At 44.7% G+C, this 21,705-nt stretch overlaps 2 protein-coding genes across 8 annotated transcripts in view; one reads left to right on the top strand and one right to left on the bottom strand.

Moving 5' to 3' along the window:
- Positions 1-12,127, top strand: part of ALDH5A1 (aldehyde dehydrogenase 5 family member A1) — a 28,682-nt gene extending 16,555 nt beyond the window's left edge. Inside the window, exons 8-10 of the mRNA XM_072729025.1 lie at positions 3,625-3,794; positions 7,168-7,226; positions 8,582-12,127. Of these exons, the coding sequence (XP_072585126.1) occupies positions 3,625-3,794; positions 7,168-7,226; positions 8,582-8,787 (435 nt within the window). The 3' untranslated portion in view covers positions 8,788-12,127. The remainder of the gene's footprint in view (positions 1-3,624; positions 3,795-7,167; positions 7,227-8,581) is intronic.
- A 3,583-nt stretch (positions 12,128-15,710) lies between these two features.
- Positions 15,711-21,705, bottom strand: part of KIAA0319 (KIAA0319 ortholog) — a 101,382-nt gene continuing 95,387 nt past the window's right edge. For 5 of the 7 annotated variants that reach the window (XM_025999298.2, XM_072729021.1, XM_025999299.2 and 2 more), the window contains exons 19-20: positions 21,381-21,472; positions 15,711-18,767 (exon numbers count right to left, since the gene is read on the bottom strand). In XM_025999298.2, coding sequence (XP_025855083.2) covers positions 18,589-18,767; positions 21,381-21,472 — 271 coding nt within the window. In that variant the 3' untranslated portion in view covers positions 15,711-18,588. Of the gene's footprint in view, positions 18,768-19,761; positions 19,889-21,380; positions 21,473-21,705 lie in introns of all 7 variants that reach the window. The other 2 variants (XR_003235079.2, XR_011995660.1) reach the window with 1 other exon arrangement.

Raw genomic sequence — 21,705 nt, 5'->3', positions numbered from 1 at the left:
AATGTAAAGTACATCAGCCAGAGAAAGACAAATACCATATGATTTCACTCATGTGGAATTTAAGGAATAAACAAGCCACACACGCACACGCACACACACACACACACACACACACAAATCAGACTCTTAACTCTAGAGAACACATTGATGGTCACCAGCGAGGAGGTGTGTGGGGGGATGGGGGAAACAGGTGAAGGAGATTAAGAGTACATTTACTGTGATGAGCACTGAGTAATGTACAGAAGTGTTGAATCGCTATATTGTACAACTGAAACTAATGCCACACTGTATATTAACTCTACTGGAGTTGAATAAATAAAGGGAGAAAACCCAAAATCCTTTTTAGAATTGCTTACAAAGAACTTTCTTATAGTATGAACATCCAAAGCAAAAAACAAAACAAAAACATGAACATCCAGTGTGCTCCTTAGATAAGTCTCTACTAGTGGAAAGGATTTTAATAGAATAATTTAAAGCAGACAGAAATTGGAGGCTGGACTGTGTGTGGGAAAAGAAGGGAGAAGAGGTGGCCAGAAATTGACACAGCCAGCCTCCTAGGTGTCACCTGAGGAACCAAAATTAAGTTAAGGTCAGGTCAGTACCCAGCTTGGATGCACAGCCTGCCTGTTCTTTGGCTACCTGAGGACCAAGAACTCTAGCACTGCCTAGACTCAGTGGGCAGCCATGTCATCTGAACCCATGTCTGTGCCTCAGCCAGTGGGAGCCAAGGGATGCATCAAGGTTTGACAGAACTCTGTAGTTATTGCCTTGGGATTGCCCTAATAGAGAACATGCATTAAAGTGGCCATTGGGGGACGCCTGGGTGGCTCTAGCAGTTGGGCATCTGCCTTTGGCTCAGGTTGTGATCCCGGGGTCCTGGGATGAAGTCCCATGTCCAGCTCCCCGCAGGGAGCCAGCTTCTCCCTCTGCCTGTGTCTCTGCCTCTCTCACAAATACATAATAAAATCTTTTTTTAAAAAACGTTATTTATTTATTCGTGAGAGACACACAGAGAGAGGCAGAGACACAGGCAGAGGGAGAAGCTGGCTCCCTGCGGGGAGCCGGTCACGGGACTTGATCCCAGGTCTCCAGGAGCACACCCTGGGCTGAAGGCCGCACTAAACCACTGAGCCACCCAGGCTGCCCTAAAGTGTTAAATAAATAAATTAAGTGGCCATTGGTACCACTAGCATTTTTGAGGGGATTTTGGACTTGATTGGCCAATGGAGATGATTTGGGTCTGTACTAGCTGTGGTTCAAGCCCAGAGTGCTGATTCTCAACGCACCCTGTGCCTTTCACAACTAAAGATGCCTGGGTCCTACCCGAGGGGATTGGGTGTGAGTCTTCTCAGCACTGGTTTTTTTTTTTTTTTTTTTTTTTTTTTTTTTTTTTTTTTTTTTTTTTTTTTAAATGCCCCAGCTCTTGCTAATTCGCTGGCCTAGGAGACCGTCCTCCTAGAGATTCTGTTGTTCTTGCCAAAGTGACGATGCAAACAATGCCCACTAGAGGGCGCTGTTTCCTAGCACTTCAAGCAAGGACAGGTGAAGGATTTCTTTTTTTGGAGAGCTTAGTAAGTAGACCGCACCTCCTGAAAACATCCATGTGTTGGCTTCTAGTATACATACAGTCACAGGGTAGGTTCTAGGGGGAAAAATTGCACATGACATTTAAGATGACTAGAAAAGGGCAAAGCATATATTTTATTTGGGGGCAAAGAAGTGGGCCTTGTTAAATATGTTAAATATAATTATTTTTAGAGCTATAAGTCCTAGGAAGTAAGCCATTATGGCTGAGGATTTGTTGCAGACGGTGGACTCTGCGCATGGTTGGGGCAAGGGTTTGAAGAGGGTGGGTCTGGATGGTAGAATGTGCCCAAGCCGGTATTTACCTTTCCTGAAATCCCATAGAATATCTCACTGAGAATGGGAGTGGAGAGGGCTCCAGTGGACCAAAGGCTATGAAGAGCTTCTGGTGGTATTAACAGAAAAGTCAGCACAGACCAGGCATGCCCAGGGAAAGCCTGCAGGGGAAGTGGGTGCCACTCTATAGGATGGGCCTATCTAGAAGTGGCTGGGGTGAGTAGGAGTGGGAGTGAGGGAGACATGGTGCTGACTGGTTATATTTTGCATAGTTTTCTGGGTGGTTCCAATACCATTTCTCCTCATAAGCACCACTAGTACACACAGGACAGCAGAGACATTTGCTCAGGGCAAGAGATACCACAGCCTACCTAGTTGGGCTCCAGCTTCAAGAATGAGGGTGGGAGTACTGGAGCCGGCCTTCCCTGCCTTTGCCCCTTGGGGAAGGGGGCTATCCCTAAAGTGAAGCCTGCCAAATCAGAATAAACCCGAGCTTGCTGTTGTCCCTCTTGTTTAGGTGAGAGACTGGAAACAGCAAAGGCCACCCATGTCACCCACCTAAATGAAGAAGTTGAACAACCAAAAATCATGACACCTTTAGGGCAAATGCTCAGCACTTATATGAGAGGAACAGTCGACCCTCAAGAAGTGGATGAGTCTGGGGACAGAAAGGAATTTTCTGAGAATCCGATAGCATCCTCCAGGTGTTTTGAGCAAGTAGCACCTCTAAACGAAAGAGGCTCTGTGAAAATGAGGCAATGAGAACAAGAAGAGTTTTAGATATTAAACACATGATGGTCAAATCTTTTTTAAAAAATCAGCTGAAGATGGAACACAAAATCGAGGAGATCTCTTATGATTTAAAGCTAAAAACAAAGATAAAAAAAATACGAGAAAAATTTGAAAAGAAATCAGATTAATTGGAGGTGAGTGGGTATTCATTTTAGCAATAGTCGCTCTGAAAGAACTGAGAGAGAAGTAGCATTACCAGGTAAGTAACATGGAAAGTCAGAGCCGGGGAAAAGGATTCTTCGGATGGAAAGACTTTACCTACTACCTAGTAGAATGAAAGAAAAAAGCCCCAGATACATTCCACTAAAACACTGGAATGTTAGGAACATAGATGATGATTTTAATTGCTTCCAGAGAGAGGGTAAGCTATCCACCAAGGACTGAGAACTATTGTTGAACTGACTTTTCATTAACAACACTAGAAATTGAGACGTGTACTCAAGAGTTCTGAAGGAAAATGATTTTGGATTACAATTCTGTCACCAGCCAACATAAGGTAAGTAAGACATCACACATGCATTGTCGGAAAATTGGAAGTACGCGTTTTCAGTGTCCTTTTCTTGAAACAACCACTTGAGAATGTATTAGAACAGAATGAAAGCCAAGAAGACAACATGGCACCCAAGAACCTGGAGCTAACTCAAGAGTGCAAAGAACAATCCCAGGAAAACCACAGAGTGTCAGGCCCAGAAGGACATCAGGCCATGCTAGATCCTTCAACAAATCATAAGATCAAACAGCAGAAAATCTAAGAGGAGGAGAAGGTGGCATTGCACATGCCACGTACCCTTTTCCTGCTTTGGTGTCTCTGCATATTTGGTCTTTCTACCTAGAAGGAACAAGAGCATGTCATTCTCAATCTATTTTTTAAGAAAAAGAAAGAAAACACAGTTTTCTGCAGATTTAACATTCTAACAGATTATAGCATCTTCAAGCTAGCTTTCCCAGGCTCCTCTTTTTCTCTTCATGCAGGTAGAGAAACATGTGAGTGATGCCGTTTCCAAAGGGGCCACCATTGTGACTGGCGGGAAGCGACACCAGCTTGGAAAAAATTTCTTTGAGCCCACTCTGCTTAGCAATGTCACCAGGGATATGCTCTGCTCTCATGAAGAGACGTTTGGGCCTCTTGCACCAGTTATCAAGTAAGATCACCCTGCCGGTGGGAAGATGGGAGAAGATGAGTACAGAAGGACACCTAGAAAGAAATGTAGTTCAAATGCTGTTTCGAGGCCCTGGGGGTGGGAGGCCGGGCTGCAGGGACAGAGCTGTGTTGTGTCTGCCAAAGAGCCAGGTCCAATTCATGGTTCTAAAAAATATATAGGTGTGTTTTTATCACTGCCTATTTAGACCACAAAATTCACCTTTGCCTTCCCCGTCTTACTTTCTTCTGAGCTCCATTTTCTTCTCCATGGAACATATCCTCAGAGAGTTCTTTCAAGAATCAGTGGGAAATGAACTTACTCTTTCTGTTCTTAGGTGATGTTTTATCTCACTTTGAGAAGTCCATAATAATTTTACCTGGATAAAATTCTAGATTCAACACTGCGAAGATACCATTAATTGTCTACTTCTTTCCAGGATCATACCCAAGAAAGCTAGTGTCTACCTCTTGTTCCTTTGAAAGGGATCTATTTTTTCTCTTGGAGGCTGTTAAGATTTCTCACGGTCTTTGACATTCTTAAGTCTTACTGATGAGGCACATTAAAAGCCTCTCCATGCTGCAGTCTTGATGTCTTCTTATCATATCCAAGGTGTCTATCTCGTCCATCATTCTTTAGTGGCCTTCTAGGAAGTCTGTGAAAGTGACATGTCTGCATCACCCCCCACTTCTCTTCATGCTTATCTGTTCATCGCACCTTTTCATCCATTCCGGATGCCTCCTGAGACTCTGTCTCCTCCACCTGCCAGCTGAGTCATCTGTTCTTCAGATACGTGCCCTCTGCTACCCAACCCATCCACCACATTCCTTCAGTTACTCTATCACCCTTGATTCCTCTAGTTCGTTCTTCCCCGTGAGACATTCTCACCTCATTATTCCACTTTATACCCCTGCTATGGGTGCTTATCCATTTCTTACATATTCTGTTCCAGTGTTTCTGCCTTCTCTTGTGTAGATCATTCGGTTTGTCATCCTTTTCCTTCTCAGAGCTCTTCAGATGTCTTGCCCTTTTCTCTGTGAATTTGTCTATAGCTCCTTGAACTCTTAGCAGCCTTGACTGGTAGTATCTGCCTTGGAGTTGTGGTAAAAAGCCTTAGTCTGCGCTGATTCTGATACATTGGACCCGTAGGAAAGGAAGCTTCTAGTATGAAAACCCAGTCTCAACACTTCTGCCCATGCCCCAGGTATTTTTTGCTTCCTGGTGTATTTTGTGGTTACCGCTGGAGTAATGAGAGTGGTTCGAGGGAAGAAGCCTCTTGTTCATGCTATTGTCTACACACCAAGCCAGGTAGGCTCAAGCTCTGGTGGGGCCCCACCACTCTGAGCTGGCTCTGCTGCTTTTCTGCCTATAGCCTCATAGCATCAGTCCAGGGACCCAGGTCTGTAGGCAATAGCACCTGAATTTGCAGGCACAGTGCGGGAGGTGCAGTCCCTCCCTCACCCTCCACTCTGCAGGCTCCGTGGTGCTCTGGCCCTTCCCACTCCTCCAAGGTGGGGGGGGGGGTCCTAGCTCTCTCCCACTTGTCAGGATCCCACTACCCTCTTGGCCTCCGGAAGTGTCTTGTGTTTTTGGTGCTAGTTGCTGATTGAGGGTTTTTGAGCTAGGATTCTTTGTCTCTGCTCCAGCATCTCCAGCATCAGGTTCCCAAGAAGAGCTGGCCCCTGGTGCTATTTGCACCACTTATGTCACTCTTATTTTCTTGGCTTTGTTACTATCTTGCTAGTGAGATTTACATATTAATCCACCACTGGAGAAAATGGACCACTTGAAGAACTTTCGTCTTCTTGGTCTTAATAATTTTTTTTTTTCCTAGAATGTGAACTTGACATTTTCAGGGAGCCTAAAGGATGCAGTGGTTAGGAGTGCAGGCTTTGGAGTTGAACTGGGTGTACAGTAGATTCAGGCTTTGCTGCTTCATACCTGTGTACCCTTGGGTGAATTAACTTGCCCAACGGTCCTTGCATGGAAAAGGAATTGAACTAGTACCTGCTTCGCAGAGTAGTTACACAGTTTCAATTACATAATGTGCATAAAGCACTTAGCACATTGCCTGATATCATTATGGTTGTTGTTACATAATTAAAGAATTAGGTCAGAGAGGGGGACAAGTTGTTACTAGTGGGCCCTGGTCTTCCCACACCCCTCCTCTGGGCACAGAGTGGTAGGAGCACAGTTCCGTTGTTGGTATACACCGGAAGGTGTGGATCCTCACTGATGCCACAGATTACTGTGCTTCTCAGTGGGAAGTGGGACCATCAGCCCTATTATTCTGTTCTCCAGCAGGCAGAATGGCTTGCTGTCTGTCTACAAGTTGACAAGCCTAGGAGACTTAGGTACTCATCGTCAGACAAGTGATTCTCCTGGGGTCCCCCTCTTTTATCTTGATCTCTCCCCAGAGCCCTCTTCTCTCCCACTCTTCCTCTTGTGTAGACAGGACCCAAGGCAACCCCTGGCTCTGCACAGTGCCTTCAGAGAGATGGCTGGCACTCATTGCCAGCAGATATCTTTTTTTTTTTTTTTAAACATGAGTACTTCTTTATTGAGGCCATGCTTTTTTTTTTTTTTTAAGATTTTATTTATTCATCATAGACATAGAGAAAGAGAGAGGCAGAGACACAGGCAGAGGGAAAGGCAGGCTCTATGCTGGGAGCCCGACATAGGACTCGATCCCGGGTCTCCAGGATCATGCCCTGGGCCAAAGGTAAGCGCTAAACCACCGAGCCACCCAGGGATCCCCTCATTGCCAGCAGATATCTGAATTTAAGAATTGGGGTGCTTAGGTGCCCCTCTCTCTCTCTCTCTATCATGAATAAATAAATAAATAAATCTTCTTAAAAAAAAGAATTGGGGTGCTTAGAGCTGTCTGCCCCAGAAAAAATGCTTCTCAGATCTTGTTCCAGAAGTAAAATGATAAAGCTGAAAGGGACTGCACAAGGCTTTGGTACAAGCACTCTTCATTGTAGGTAGGAGCAGGCCCCCAGGGCCACATACTCAGAACTCGGGCTCTGGCTTCCTCCGATGCCTTTCTGCCACATGACGCTTGCTTCTAAGGTGGTTGCTGATTGTGATATAGTCTCAGTAGGTAGCAAGAGCAGTAATCCTTTTTGAAGGCGTTTGGTTTGATATCCTGGATGTGCTGTGGTTCCCTACTGGCGGCCTGCTTGCTCTTGTGCTCTTGGAAGAAAGGAGCCAGCACGTGCGGAGCAGTGGGGCTGTTTTCTTCTATACTTGCCCTGGGGTCTCTGCAAAACTGCGATTTACCCTTTGCCATTATTTGGGAAAACAGGAGAAAAACAAGCCAGTTTTCTTTACTCTCCCCTACAGAGTTTGCTGACAATGCATTTCACTTTGGCAGATTTGACACAGAGGAGGAGGCTGTGGCAATCGCTAACGCAGCTGACGTGGGGCTAGCAGGTAGGTCTTCCTGCTGGGTGTGGTCTGAACCATTTCTCGAGCTGCTGCTGGGGCTTGCCTTTTAAACATCACCCTGGGTTTTGAGAAGGAAATGCCATTGGAGTATATGTTTGCTGCTTCCTGGGGCACAAGTCGGTTTGTGCAAGTTCGTGGTCCTCTGCCTGGGACTTTTGTATTTGGCAGTTCTCTGGTGAGAGCGAGGGGACCAGGAGAGATGAGGTGGCACAGGTTGTGGGTAGAGAATTACATGCCACACAAGTCCCATGTCCCCACAGGCTTGCCTAGAAATTCCAAGTCTTGTCTTCCATTTGACCACCTGGCTCCTGGCAGCCTGAACTAGACCCAAGGCAGCAGCAGAGCACCAGGGACTGCAAAAGGGCAACGAGCATGCATGTAGACGACCTGAGTAGCCACCATCCTTTTAGTTTAGAGATGGTCAGGGTGGCCATAACGGGTACCCTGTTATCCTGACATCATTGTACGCACATAAATGCACTCAGCAAATCGATGTTTAGCCTCCACTGTGGGGGAAGTACTGAGAAAGATAGAGACATAGACATACAGCTAGCTACAGCTCTGCAGGAGCTGCCACTTCAGGCATAAGGGAAGTATTTATACCAAGAAGAAGGACATGCACACCGTGTAGGCCCTTCCCCCACGCTCCCTACATAGAGTTATCATAAGGCTTGGGTGAGATGTGTGCAGGAGAGCCTCAGGGACACTCACTCAGTGTGCCTTTCTTCCCTGGTGACGGGATGAGGGCAGAGAGAACTACACCTGGCACTGCGTTGTGGGCTGCCATCGGTGATGAGCAGTGTTCTGCTTTTGCAGAGATGGGAGGAGGGAAATTCTGGGCAGAGGGGACCAAGGAAGTTAAGAGGGAAGGAAGGAAGGATGAGGACAATTTGGTTGCAGAGTTTGGAGAGGATGGCTGGTGAGTGGCATGATGGAAGGTAACACTGAAAATGTTGGCCAAGGCCACACTGGGGAGGGTCCAAGTATTCACAAAGAGGTTAACCTTATAGTTAGCAGAAGGTGGGGCAAACACTGTGACAATAATCTCACAGAGCTGTGCGGGAGAGGCTGGGCAGCAGGTGGCAGGAGCTGGGGAGGGTACCGTTGCATCCTGGTAGGAGGTGAAGCGAGCCCTCCTGAGGGTGGATCAGAAGCAGAACGATTACAGCCCATGGTTCTGAGACCGAGACATGGACAGGACCAGCTTGGGGCCCCCTGTGGGAGCAGGGAGGATCCCAGGCCCCAGATGAGACACAGTTGCCAGTGGCATCCTCAGCTTTAGACATGATGTCTTTAACGACTGTTCCACATGCTCTGAATGTTCCTTATCTCCATGACAGGTTATTTTTACTCTCAAGACCCAGCACAGATCTGGAGAGTAGCAGAGCAGCTGGAAGTTGGCATGGTTGGCGTTAACGAAGGATTGATCTCCTCTGTGGAGTGCCCTTTTGGAGGCGTGAAGCAATCTGGCCTTGGGCGAGAGGGGTCCAAGTATGGCATTGATGAGTACCTGGAACTCAAATATGTGTGTTTTGGAGGTTTGTAGGATTGATTAGTTCTTTAAAAAATAAAAAAGGAAGCTTACCTACATAGATGGGGACATGCCCTCCATTATTTTAAATGAACTTCTAGATTACTGGAATTAGGAATTTTAAAAACTTCTCCAATGCTCATAATCTTAAGTAGAGGTGAATCCCACCCCTCCCCTTACCTAACTAGGGACCAATAGAGGCCACGTTCCTGTGGCAGCAGCTTCCCCAAAAACCAGCACTGTGTTTATAGAGCAAAGCCCTGGGACTCCGCCACAGCCCCATCTGCCTCAGAGCAAGCTGCAGCATGAGGGTGGCTCTGGGGGCCTGTCACAAAGGCTCGATCACTGCCTGGGTAGCAGCACAGCCATCTCCCCTGTGGCTCTGAGCTGGGACCAGAGGGCTGCAGGGGAGCCCTGAGCACAACAGAGAGGCTGGCCAGGGTGGGCACACCATCCGCGGCAGTCTTCCAGCTCCACACTACAGACACCTACTGTGGGTTCAGAGGTGTTGCCACAGAGGCTGAGTTCATCATTTTTAAGACCTCTGAAATAGCACAGAATTGTCTGTGTCTCTGTGAGGGATGAAAAGGCACCTCTCCCTTTTTCTGGACCTTCTTTTTTTAAAGTTTATTTTTTAGTAAACTCTATATGCAACATGGGGCTTGAACTCATGATCCTAAGATCAAGAGTCACATGCTGTACTGACTGAGCCAGCCAGGCACCCCTGTATCATTTTTCAAGCTGGTCTTCATCATCCTAAAATTACTACTTAAAGATTTTATTTTTATTTCCATCCTCCTTTCCATTCATCTTTAGGAAATGAGGTTAAGCATAAAGCAAAGACCTTACCTTTCTCAGCTGGTAGATGGGAAGGTGCTCACAGAAAGTCATGGCCCAGCAGTGTCTTTACCCGATAATAGCTTTGTCCCTGTAGACATGCCATTCAGCATCCCTGTTACTCGTGTGGAATGGAGATTCTGTATATGCCTTACCTAGCTTGATGGGATACTGTGAGCCTGACAGTGAAATATTTGCCAAAAAAAAAAAAAAAAGAAAGAAAGAAAGAAAATTCAGTGTAAGTACAGGAGCCATTAATGTTAGTAGCAGCATAGCCCCCCACCTTGGGCATCCAGGTGTGGCTCTGCCAAGGTGAAGAAGGCTAGTGCCTACCTGCACTCCTACCTGAGACTAAGCAGTTGTCACTTGCAGCCTGCTCTTCCTGTCCTCATGGGGTGCTGCTCCTTCAGCTCCAAAAGAACAAAAGCAGTCTCACCACAGTGACCCCAAGAGGAAAATAAATATCTGATCATTGCCAGTTCACCTAATGGAAGAGGCATGAGACCTTGAATTCCAGGCACCCTTTATCCAATAAGAGTTTTTACGGTTCATTATTTGAAACAAAAATGACCAGTGTTCCCTATCACTCTGAAAGAAGAACTCTGATTCAGAAAGTTCTAGGCTTTTCTGGACATGTCTCCCACCCATACTCATTTAGAGGGAAAGGAATCAAGGCTGTTCCTGGCTGAATAAGCAGAGATAAGCTCTTTTCTTTCCCACTCTGTGTGTGGAGTCCACTGACATCCCATGAATATTGTGGGTAGTAGAAGGAGAACCTGAGGGATAGGCGTGCTGGTGGGGGCAATTCCTCCTGTCCCCCTGCTCCTTGGTACTCTGAGTTCCTCCCTGCATCCTGGGGGAGCCATGGTTAAGTCAGTAACAGTCTGGAATGCCCATAGGCACAGAGGAACTTCCTGCCGGTCCTTCCTTCCTACCTTCTATTTAGCCTACATTGTACCAGCCATATCCCCAATACTCACAGAAGAAATGAGCTGAACTCTGCCTCCTGGTGACATCCCTCCCCCAGGGCCTATTGGGAATCACATATGCAGCACATCGACAGATTATTTCTTTTTTGTTTTTATATTTTAGGTGGTTTTATATAACATTCTAATTCTTAAGATTTGGATATAGCCATCTGTTTTATCAATAAAGATGCTATAACATTGTTTGTTAGAAGTCTGGAACACTGATGCTTGGAGGTGCCAGGAGAATGCATTTAAGTACGTGTGCAACTTTGTAAGGCAATGGATTCCTTGGTGGGGTGGCAGATTTAAGTTTTCTTGTATATTTGGCTCATCCAACATAAATTGAGGTCCAGAGACACATTGCAATGTCTTTGATTAATTTTATGATTAAAATAATTTGAGAAGGAAATAAGTTACTGTTTAGTAACATTGTTTTGGGTTGTGGGAAGAAAGAAAAGTGTCTCTAATCGAACATTTTGGGGGGTTTTCAATAAGGTAATCCTGTGTGGTGATGTTTGCCAGGGGTTTGCTCACAAGCCAAATCTGGCCCACCACTGTTTCTCTACAACCCAGAGCTAAGAATGGTTTTGCATTTCCAAATGATTTTGCACCGGGGGGCAGGGGAATCAAAGGGTAATATTTCATATTCATAAAATTATATGAAATTCAGATTTCAGATTCGCACCAATAAAACTTTACTGAAATACAGCCATGCCCGTTCATTTAACATTGGATCCATGGCTGCTTTCTTGGCAGAGCTGAGTACAGCAACACAGACCCACAGTGTGGCCTGCAAAGCCTGTAATATTGACTGAATGCTTACAGAAAAAGTTTGCCAACTCCTAATCTGGACACACTGATGCTGAGGGAGACACTGATCTTCCTGTATTTATCAGGCATTATTTTATTTCTTTGAACACCTACATAAAAAGTAATTTTCTGGGCATGGCTCCAAAAAGTTCTCCCCAAGAACTTGCCAGCAATAATCACATAACTCAGATGAAATTACCCAGATAACAGGAGTCTTGACCTAGAGAAAACATCTCAATTTACTTTCCCCAGCTAGGCAAGGATTCCCATTGAAACAGCTTATCTGTATCTGTTGCATTTATCCCTTTGAGTGGCTTGCAAACATGATTTTACATCAAGCGTTGTTTCTTTTTTCCTTTATTCTAATGGAAAGAGTCAGTGAAAATAAATATCAGAAGCACAATGCAAATCTTATTTTACTGTTACACTGTTAACTTTAGATTGTGCCGCATGCCTGCTTTCCTGAAGGCTGAGCCCAGGGTTTTAATTATCCATGTGCAGCTATGTTAGACAGCATTTTACTTGAATATTTATGCTTTGATTTTTGTGTGTGTGCTATATTTTTTAGGATAAAACTTGGGAATACATGTAGTAGGAAGTATGGAAACGTTTTGCTTTTTAAACGTGCACGTAACTCATTTTTCCAGTTTTTGATAATTGTGTACATGGATCAGTGTCTTGTCAGCAGAGTTGTGTGTGTGTGTATGTATGTGTAATTAATAAATGTTGCATTAACAGAATTTCCTGTTTCTGTGTTAAGGTTTCTGGTTCTGCTTTTCTCCCTTCTGATTTATCACTTGAGTTTATATTGGACATTATTAGACCCATTCAGATAGGTATGAAGAGTAGCAGAATATGCCATCCCAAAATATGCTGCTCTGGTGTAAGGATTATTGTGAAGATGCCTAGAAGAAGCGGATGGCAGAAATGCCCCCTATTTTCTTAAAAGCAGGACCCAAGTTTACAAAGGTGCTCCCACCCATGCAATAGGAAGGACAAAGGTTGATTCCCAGAGACCACCCTAGATCCTGAAGAGGGCCTAGCGTCTGAAGAGGGCACCAAAGGAATCTATCCAACAAACTTTACCAACTGACTTTTATCTCTACCCTTGAAAATCTACAATGGCTTTCCTCCTGTCATTTCTCAGCAAATGTATTGTTCTTTTATTGAGGATGTTACAGAAGCCAGAGTTTTAAGCCACCTCTTGGAGTTCCTCATTCTTCCCTGGGTCTCTCCCATATATATGTGAGGCGTACATGTTATTAAACTTCTGCTTTTCTCTTTTTCCTCTAATTTTGATTACAGAGGTCTCAGCCAAGAACTCAGGAGGGTAGAAGGAAAATTATTTTTCCTCTCCTACAGGTGTAAATACTGCTCCCTCCACAGAGAGCTGCTAGTCAGTGCATGCTGTGGGCCAGAAGCTTGCATGTGAAACTGTGTACACTAGCATCTTCTTTTTTTTTTAAAGATTTTATTTATTTATTCATGATAGACACACAGAGAGAGAGGCAGAGACACAGGCAGAGGGAGAAGCAGGCATCATACAAAGAGCCCGACGTGGGACTCGATCCAGGGTCTCCAGGATCACGCCCTGGGCTGCAGGTGGCGCTAAACCGCTGCGCCACCGGGGCTGCCCTGTACACTAGCATCTGCAGGAATATCTGTCCCATGGTTTGTGTTCATTAAATGTTTGCTGAACTAAACTGAACATTTTTGTTGTTTATAAATGTAGCTGCATGAGAAAGGAATATATTCCAGCTTTCTCAAATTTGCCAGTATCTTCTATTCACTCCACTGTTTGTTATCCATTATATACTTTTTCCGAAGTTTGGGTTTTTCTGATAGAGATGTATGAGGAAGAAATTCTCTGAAATCCTGCTCTTCAGATATAATCACTGTTAGTTATTTTAACAGTGTATCTTATATTCTTACCCAGTGCTCATTTATATTTTAAGAAATTTCATGTGGCCTTGGGGCACCTGGGTGGTTCAGTAGGTTAAGTGTCTGCTTTCAGCTCAAGTTGTGATCCTGGGGTCCTAGGACTGAGGCCCACATCAGACTCCTTGTTCAGTGGGGGTGGGGGCATGTCTCTCTTCTTCCTCTCCCCCTGCTGTGGTCTCTCTCAAATAAATCTTAAAAAAAATAAATTTCATGTGGATTCATTTAATCTGGCATTGAAGAAAAGTTTTTCATTAAAAGAGCAGTGCCACTGGATATATGCCTCCTTTGTCATTCCATTGAGTTCATGTATTTGTTTTTACCTGCTTTGGTTTTTTTCTTAATGAACATATGAGAAGTGTTTCATTAAACTCATTAATGAGGAAACTTGTAAGGGTATTATAACCAGTTAAAAGAAGCCAAAAGAACTTCACACAAACTTCTATGGATAAGGAGCCTTGAAATGAATGTGCAAATGGAAACACACTGGGTTCTTCCATACATGGGAGGGAAGTCAGTGAGACTCCAGGACAGGACAGAATTTGCACTTCCCACTGCTCTTCTCTACAATGGCACAAAGTAAGCAGATGCCTCAAGGGCAATGAATGTGGAATCAGATAACCCAGAAAGGCCATGCTTTGTGTAGACAATGCCTACTATTCCACTGAACCTGCTTTTGATTTTTAAAATTACTTTATTTCCAGGAGGAACTATCTACTTACCTCTCGATTTGGAGGTTCTTTCCATGCTTGGCCTAGGCCTCTGCTTAAAAGCAAGTATTACTTTTATCTTCCTACTATTTCTTACATTTTTCTATCAGTACACGTTCTGCTACAGCTACTTTCTTCCTCATTTAGCCTGCAACAAAGTAAAAAGCAAATTAGGGTGGTTTTCATTTATGAAGTCTAGGAAACTTCTCCTGAAAATTAGCAGGCCCTGCTTCATCTAAGAGCATTGAAAGCCTACCTGCACATTATATTTGCATGTGCTCTTTATAAATGAGTCGGACATGGGTTTGGAAATTGGCAGTCTGAAGATTTATGTATCATCCATCCATGTTTTCAACTAACTAGTAAGGACTTAACCACAGTGTAGACCACAGACAATCCTGTCCCGATGATTCAGGGCACATGAATGTTTTTGCAGGTGCTATGTCAGACTAGCTAAGACCTCAGGCCTGCAACTTTGGGCTCATCACTTTCAGGACAGAGGTGATAATACTAAGTATGCCACATATAGGAAATTTGGCCATTCCCTAAACTCATCTCCAAAGGGGAGACATGCTGGTTTGCTTTTTGTTGTTACTGCTGACTTTAATGGAAAAACTTTTAGCATTTCACTGTTAATCATGATTCTGGCTGTTTACCCTCAACATCTTTCATTTGTTCATTCGTTCGTTCATTCATTCATTCATTCATTCATGAGAGACACAGAGAGAGAGGCAGAGATATAGGCAGAGGGAGAAGATGCGGGACTCAATCCCAGGACCCTGGGATCACGCTCTGAGCCAAAGGCAGATATTCAACCACTGAGCTACCCAGGTGCCCCATCTTTCAACTTTTTATTTTGAAATAATTATAAACTCACAGGAGGTTGCAAAAGAGTAGAGAGTAGATTCCTCTGTACCTTCCACCCTTTGTCCCCCAGTGGTTACCATTTTACATAACTAATACCAGGCAACTGACATACTGTTTATACAGGCCTTATGCCAGTATCCCCAATTTTTTGTAGACTCTGTTTGAATGTGTGTTATATCCACCAGTAGGAAGGTTTGTGTAATCATTGCTAGAATCAAGATACAGAATTGTTCCACCACCACCAAGAAAATCCCTCATGCTATCCCTTTAGACTTAGTTGGCTTTAAAGTCACTTGGTAAGGTTCTTATTATTGAGTGGGAGCATTAAGGAAGGTACGTGATGTGATGAGCACTGGGTGTTATATTTAATTGATGAATCACTAAATTCTACCCCTAAAACTAATAATACAGTATATGTTAATGAAATTGAATTTAAATTTTTTTTTAAATTTCATTCAAGTGTAACATGATACAAAAAAGAGAACTTAAGTGATTAAGTGAACAAGTTAATCTTCACAAACTGCACACCCTGTGACCAGCACCCAGAGAAAGAATCAGAACACTGCCAGCCCCTGCCTGTGCCCCTGTTGGAATGATCAGTTTTGGTTTGTTTTTAAAGGTTTATTTGTTGGCATACTTGAGTGGCTCAGTTGGTTAAGTGTCTGCCTTGGGGCCAGGTCAAGATCTCAGGGTCCTGGGATCAAGCCTTGCATCAGGCTCCCTGCTCCGCAGGGGGGTCTGCTTCTCCCTCTCCTGCCCCCACCCTAGGCCCCGGAGACTGCTCCACAGACAGCAGAGGTGAGGTGCATGGGTTCCATGAAGGCTTTATTTGTGCACACTGAAATACAAACTCCACTGAAGTCTCACAACAGCCTTATGATTTTCCCCAACCATTTGGAAATATGAAAACCATCCTTCCCTCACGGGTCACACAAAACAGGTCACTGGCCAGCTTGTGGACTCTCACCCAAGGGAAGCGCCTCATGCGAAGAATGAAGTAAACTCCCAGTTACAACTAGGCGTCATAGAAATAGACACCTTTATTTAGACTGGCCACCTCTCATACATGCGGTCCTAGAACGAGGACCCTGTCAGACCTGGGAAATACTTTACAGGATGGGGTCTTGAGTGTCCTGCCTCCAGGCTGGTAGTGATTCCTGCACTGTGCTGTCTTGCTTTCTTCAGTCACACACAGGACCAGCCTCCTAGTACCAGCTCACATCCTCTTGCAATGACTGGAAGGGAATCATGGGCTGGTTTCTCCATTGGAGCTGCCAGAGCCCCTTCCCTCCATGGGCCCGGGGATTTGCTGTGGGACAGCATGAAGGAGACGGCGCTCGTTCACCCCGAGCTGGTCTGCCTGGGACCGCAGGGTACTGAGGAGGGCGGACCGCCGCTGCCTGGTACACATGAGGTTGAGGTCCACCAATAGTTGAGGGAGGCTGAGAAGGCCAGGCACAGCCCAGGGCAGGCGGAAGTGGCACTCTGAAACCCAGGGTGGTGGCGCAGGGTGGGACCCCACAGGAGAGAGAGGCTTCCCTCTCTGTATTTTGTGTTCCGTCCACCATCTGAAGGAATTCCTCTGGGTCACAGGAATAGACAATCCAAAAGCCCCTCCCCCCGAATTTGCTGTCCAATGGTTGAGGGTGGGAGATCTTTGGGTAGTAGGGGAGGAGGGTGGAAAGCATTGGCTTTACAGCTTAAAAATTTTGCCTTCAGTTACCAGATCTACTGACCTTGTGCAAATTGCTTAATTAACCTCTCTGAGATGTCAGATGGCTATCAGCAACATGAGAATAATAACATCTATTTTTCTAGGTTGACTGTATGGACCAGTTGGGTATATAGAACACATGTATTACACACATAAAACACTTAACAAACGTTTGCTCCCTTCTTCCTCACTGCACTCTACTGACCTCATATTTGGGCTGCATTCCTCGAAGCCAAGATTTCTGTTTGTACACAGAGTAACATAACTCTGTTCGCTAGATATGCTAGATATAGTTTATCAAGATAAATATTGGTATAAAAACCATCACATCTTCCTTCTAACATCACAGATAGTATATTGAACTGACTAGCAATACAGAAAGTAGAGACAGAAGCAGAGAAATTATTTTTTAAAATAAAATTAGTCTTACATACTTTTTAGTTCAGCTATTCCCCAAAAAGTACAGAAATTAAATACATGATGATCTCACAAGGATGAATATGACCAGAGAGAACAAAAGCATCTGAAAGCTTAGTTTTTGTTTTTGTTTTTTTAAGGACCCACCACAGGAGCTATTTTTCCCACTTGTTCCTGTCCTGAGGGTTTAAACCTGGTTGTTTAATGCTATTGCTTTTCCACTTAATCAGGGCAAAGCAATCTTAGCTTCACAGGAACTTGTGCACCAGGATACTCTTCAGGTATGTTCATGCCTGAGGCCATAACACTGATTCTGTGATGTACCCCACCTCTATTCTAATCTTCCTGAAGAATGCCAAGGGGACCTCCCAGGCCACAGCCTCGAGACTATGGGTGGATAGAGAACTACCACAAGCCAGCCACCTTCTCAGGCTATAGTTCACTCTAGTTCACTGCTCTGGAGTGCTATATGCTTGATGTTTTTTTTTTTTTTTCCATATATTTAAAATAAGATTTTGTAGAAAAAAATGGTTAAATAAACATAACTTTAAACATGAATGTCTACGTCAATTTGTTATTGTGGGAAGTATCTGTAGGGGCCAATTATCATGAGCATACCATCCTCATTAAGACGGACTTCATTTCAGAGTTTGGGAATCTATACAAAGTCACTGAGTCATTATCACGATCTATGGCAATCCAAATGCATGGCCTATGTACATACTCAACAAATGTTCCATGAGTTAATAAATCACTTTTATCACGTGTAATGTAAATTGGGGCTAGGAAAGGGCTCATAGTAGTTTGTTTTCCTATGACAAAGAAAAGGCAAAGAATGTTAACATACTTTCTTCAACTGTCAACTTACAGTTGACTTACATTAATCTCCCCCCTCCCTTTCTATAGCCTCTGGTTCTCATAATATAATTTTTATTTAGCTCTCTGACTTCCAGGAGCTGCTGTCCACACAGGGCACAGAAATAGAGGTTGGCCATAGCAAGGGATTAACGTAGCGAGGGGCCTTTCTCTGTATGGGTGTCTCTGTTGGCACAGAAAACTTGCCACACAGAAGACAACCCACATGTCAGATGAACTACTTTAGAATATACAGCCACGTGACTATATGGGTCCTACCAGAGAAACCAGCCTTCAGAAAGTCGTCCTCAAAGGCAGTCACAGCTCCTAAGAGAAATCAGCCCTCTTTAAATTAATATTTAACTTACCTAAAGGTCTGCAGAGAGAAACAGGTGTTAGTCTTTAATATAGGTAATATACTGAGCCAGCTACAAAACACAAAACTCTTTTAAGTATATAACTAATATCTTTCCCAACCTTTATCCCTTTTAACAAGCATCTCTGTTAAGAGCAATGTTTCTATTTTGTTTCATGTCTCCAACACCCTGAGAAAACAGATCTTCTAGACACAGGGACACATCCACCCGGTGTGCAAAGACATCGATGTGCTAATGTAACAACAGTTCTGTGTTTTAACTCCCATTAACTAGTCCTGGGTTAAACGATCCCATGGGTAGCCTTCAGGTTTACAACTGCTCCATTATCTGTCCTTTGAGCAACAGCTGAAGGAAGCTCCATTTCTGAGGGAGCCATTCATAGAAACCTTTGGATTCTCTCTTTCCATTCTTTCTCGGCTGAAGATTGTGTCCTGGTCACTGTCAAACTCAGACTCAGACACCATCAGGCTCGAGTTGTGCTCTGTGCTTCGGTGTTTGATACCTAGGGAGAAGCAGACAGATGCATCTTGGGGGAGATGGCCTTTTCATTCTCCACTATCATTCTGGTTGTAGGCCCCATGTACCGGTTGTGTGCTCTCTCTTCAAAGCATCACTCACAACACAGCAAGCGTTGGGGGTCCTGGTGAGCATTACTAGGAGCTTTGGAGTTGCCTCCGATCTGAGGCCCAAGCTTTGACACTTACCAGCTTGCTGTGTGATGCTGGACAAGATGCCTAACCTCTCTGGGCTTTCATTCTCATTAGCCATTAAAAACTGGGAGGTAACAAAGCATTTCTTTCATGGGTTTATGGTGAGGATTTAGTGAAACAGTACACGTGAAGCCACAGCCCAGTATTTAGCACTCAGTAAGCACTCGCTAAATGAAAATTCTTATGATTTTACTATTTGGTTCAATCAAAATATTGTGGGTAGGAATGTGTGATTGCTGGTGGTCAAAACAAAAGACAGAACTGGTATAAGATATGATCCCTGCTCTGAGAATTTATTGTGTCTAGCTAAGGGTTTAAGGCAAAGATTCATGAGAAGATGGTTCAAAACAGGCAAGAAATTTTTTAAAATAATTTTTTTTAATTTTATTTATTCATGAGAGACACACACACACATACACACACAGAGAGAGAGAGAGAGAGAGAGAGAGAGAGAGAGAGAGAGAGAGAGAGGCAGAGACACAGGCAGAGGGAGAAGCAGGCTCCATGCAGGGAGCCTGATGTGGGACTCGATCCCGGGACTCCAGGATCACGCTCTGAGCCAAAGGCAGACACTTAACTGCTGAGCCACCCAGGCGTCCCTTTAAAATAAATCTTAACAGGAATCCAGAACAGATAAGCACACACTGATCAGTCAGTATTGTTTCAGCGATATTTCACACAGGATGGGATTTGGACAGCAGGAGAAGGAAAGGCGTGTAGTGTGTAGAGAGGTACCAGTCATTGGGAGAAGCAGATGGCCTGGCCCAACCCACCATGGGCACTCACCAGCTCCATCACTCAGGCAAGTGGCTAAGCTTTCTGTGTCTCAGTTTCCTCTTCTGTGAAATGGGGAGAATCAGAGTATATATCTCACAGAGCTGTTGGTCTCACTGGAATTAAATGGGTGACATACCTGGAACAGGATATAGTACATATGAGCCAGTAACTACCTGTTAAGAGTTACTCTCAGAGGCCACCTGAGTGGCTCAGCAGTTGAGCATCTGCCTTCAGCTCAGGTCATGATCCTGGGGTCCTGGGATCAAGTCCCTCATCAGGCACCCTGCAAGGGGTCTGCTTTTCCCTCTGCCTATGTCTCTGCCTTTCTCTGTGTGTCTCTCATAAATAAATAAAATCTTTAAAAAACAAAACAAAAAGTTACTCTCAGGTAACTACTCTGAGGTTAGAAGGGTCTGAGGGGGTAGTGAGAATGTTGGGGAGAGGCAACGAGACTAAATGAGAGGGTGGGTGGAGTGTGAACAAGGCACTGACACCAAGGTTTAGAGCCTGGTAATAAGAAGAATGAGGGTTCTCAGAATAGAGACAGGGATGAAGGACGAGTGTACCGTAGGAGGAAGGTGGGTGACATAATGCAACTTGAAAGCACTTTGAGCTCTTAGGTCTAGAGCTGCTTTATAAACCTGATATGAGATGATGTAAATGATGAGCACACATACATTTATTATATTACTCTCACTTCCATGTCCTGTGAAACCGTCCCTGCCAGAGCCCCCATCAGTCAGCCCCGTGGGGTCCCGTGCTCAGCCAGGCGCCATCTGGGCCTCGGCAGATCTCCCTGCGCGCTGCTCCGACCGCCTCTTCTGGCCAGTCATCCTGGGGAGGCAGGTGCTGGCCTTCCTTGTCCCCATCTCTGGGGCTTCGTCACTGTCAGCACATAGGGCAGGCACTCAGCATTTACTGTGGACATTTTGCATCTCACAGCTTTGAGAGTGCTATGTCCCTCTGTGAGAATTTAGTGATAAATTCAGAATTATGAAGAACCCATACAAATGAGTGCTGAGCAGCCTCAGAGGGCCAGGGTAGGTTTACTACATCTCTAAGAGTTACTGAGGGAGAGTCAGAAAGTTCTCTGAGATGGGCCAGAGGTACTTCTAAACATAGAGCTCTGCTCACTTTGTGAAGACTGTCATCAGTTTTCTGTAAAAGCTTTGTGTTCATCTGCATATAGCTAATCAGCTAATGGAAATGCTTGATGTTAAAGTCCACATGTTATTCTGCTGCATTCTGGTGGAGCAGACCTGCAGGACATGGTGCTCAGAGATGAGCTGCTGTGGATTGGCCTACACACTCCGAGGAGAGACAAACCTGTTTCAAAAGCGGTCTGCCTGCAGTCATTCAGCTGACAGCAGGTATTTTATATCCCTCACCTGTGAAAGCCTCAAAGTGCTTCACCAAAATCTCATGAAATTCAGAATACAACTATGCCCCCCACCGCAGATCCTTGGGACAGGTAAAGGCTTTTCTTCCCAGAAGCCCAGACTCACTCTTCCTTCCCTATGAGAGTGCTGGCTCCAGCCCGTTCTCCCACCACCCAAGGTAAGGCTCAGGCAAACGCCTGGACCCCGTCATTTAAAGGCAGCAGGTAAGCATCCTGAAGACCACCTTACCAAATTTCGGCCTCAGCTCCATTCTTTCCTGGTCATCTATGTTATCCAGGATGGTATACTTGGTTTTCTTTCTTATTTTAGTCCTTTTTCGTCTGAAAGAAACAAGAAAAAGCTCAACTCAGATTCTCAGAGAGGGGACTGGGACCCAGGAATTAAAACACTAAGGGGAATGGTTTGCCTTTAGAATGGGAGGGTTGGCACTTCTATGAATGATGTGCACACAGCCAGGTCTGGGTTCAGTGGAACAGAGGTGCACCACGCATCTTGAAGAAACACAGAAGCAGGACAGTCATACATACCAGCAGCGCCCACCTAGCTGAAGGCT

Source organism: Vulpes vulpes, chromosome 12, assembly GCF_048418805.1.
Source record: "Vulpes vulpes isolate BD-2025 chromosome 12, VulVul3, whole genome shotgun sequence".
Classification (NCBI taxonomy): Eukaryota; Metazoa; Chordata; class Mammalia; order Carnivora; family Canidae; genus Vulpes; species Vulpes vulpes.
The sequence above is the reverse complement of the archived record's forward strand: the minus strand, read 5'-3'. Positions and strand labels throughout refer to the sequence as shown.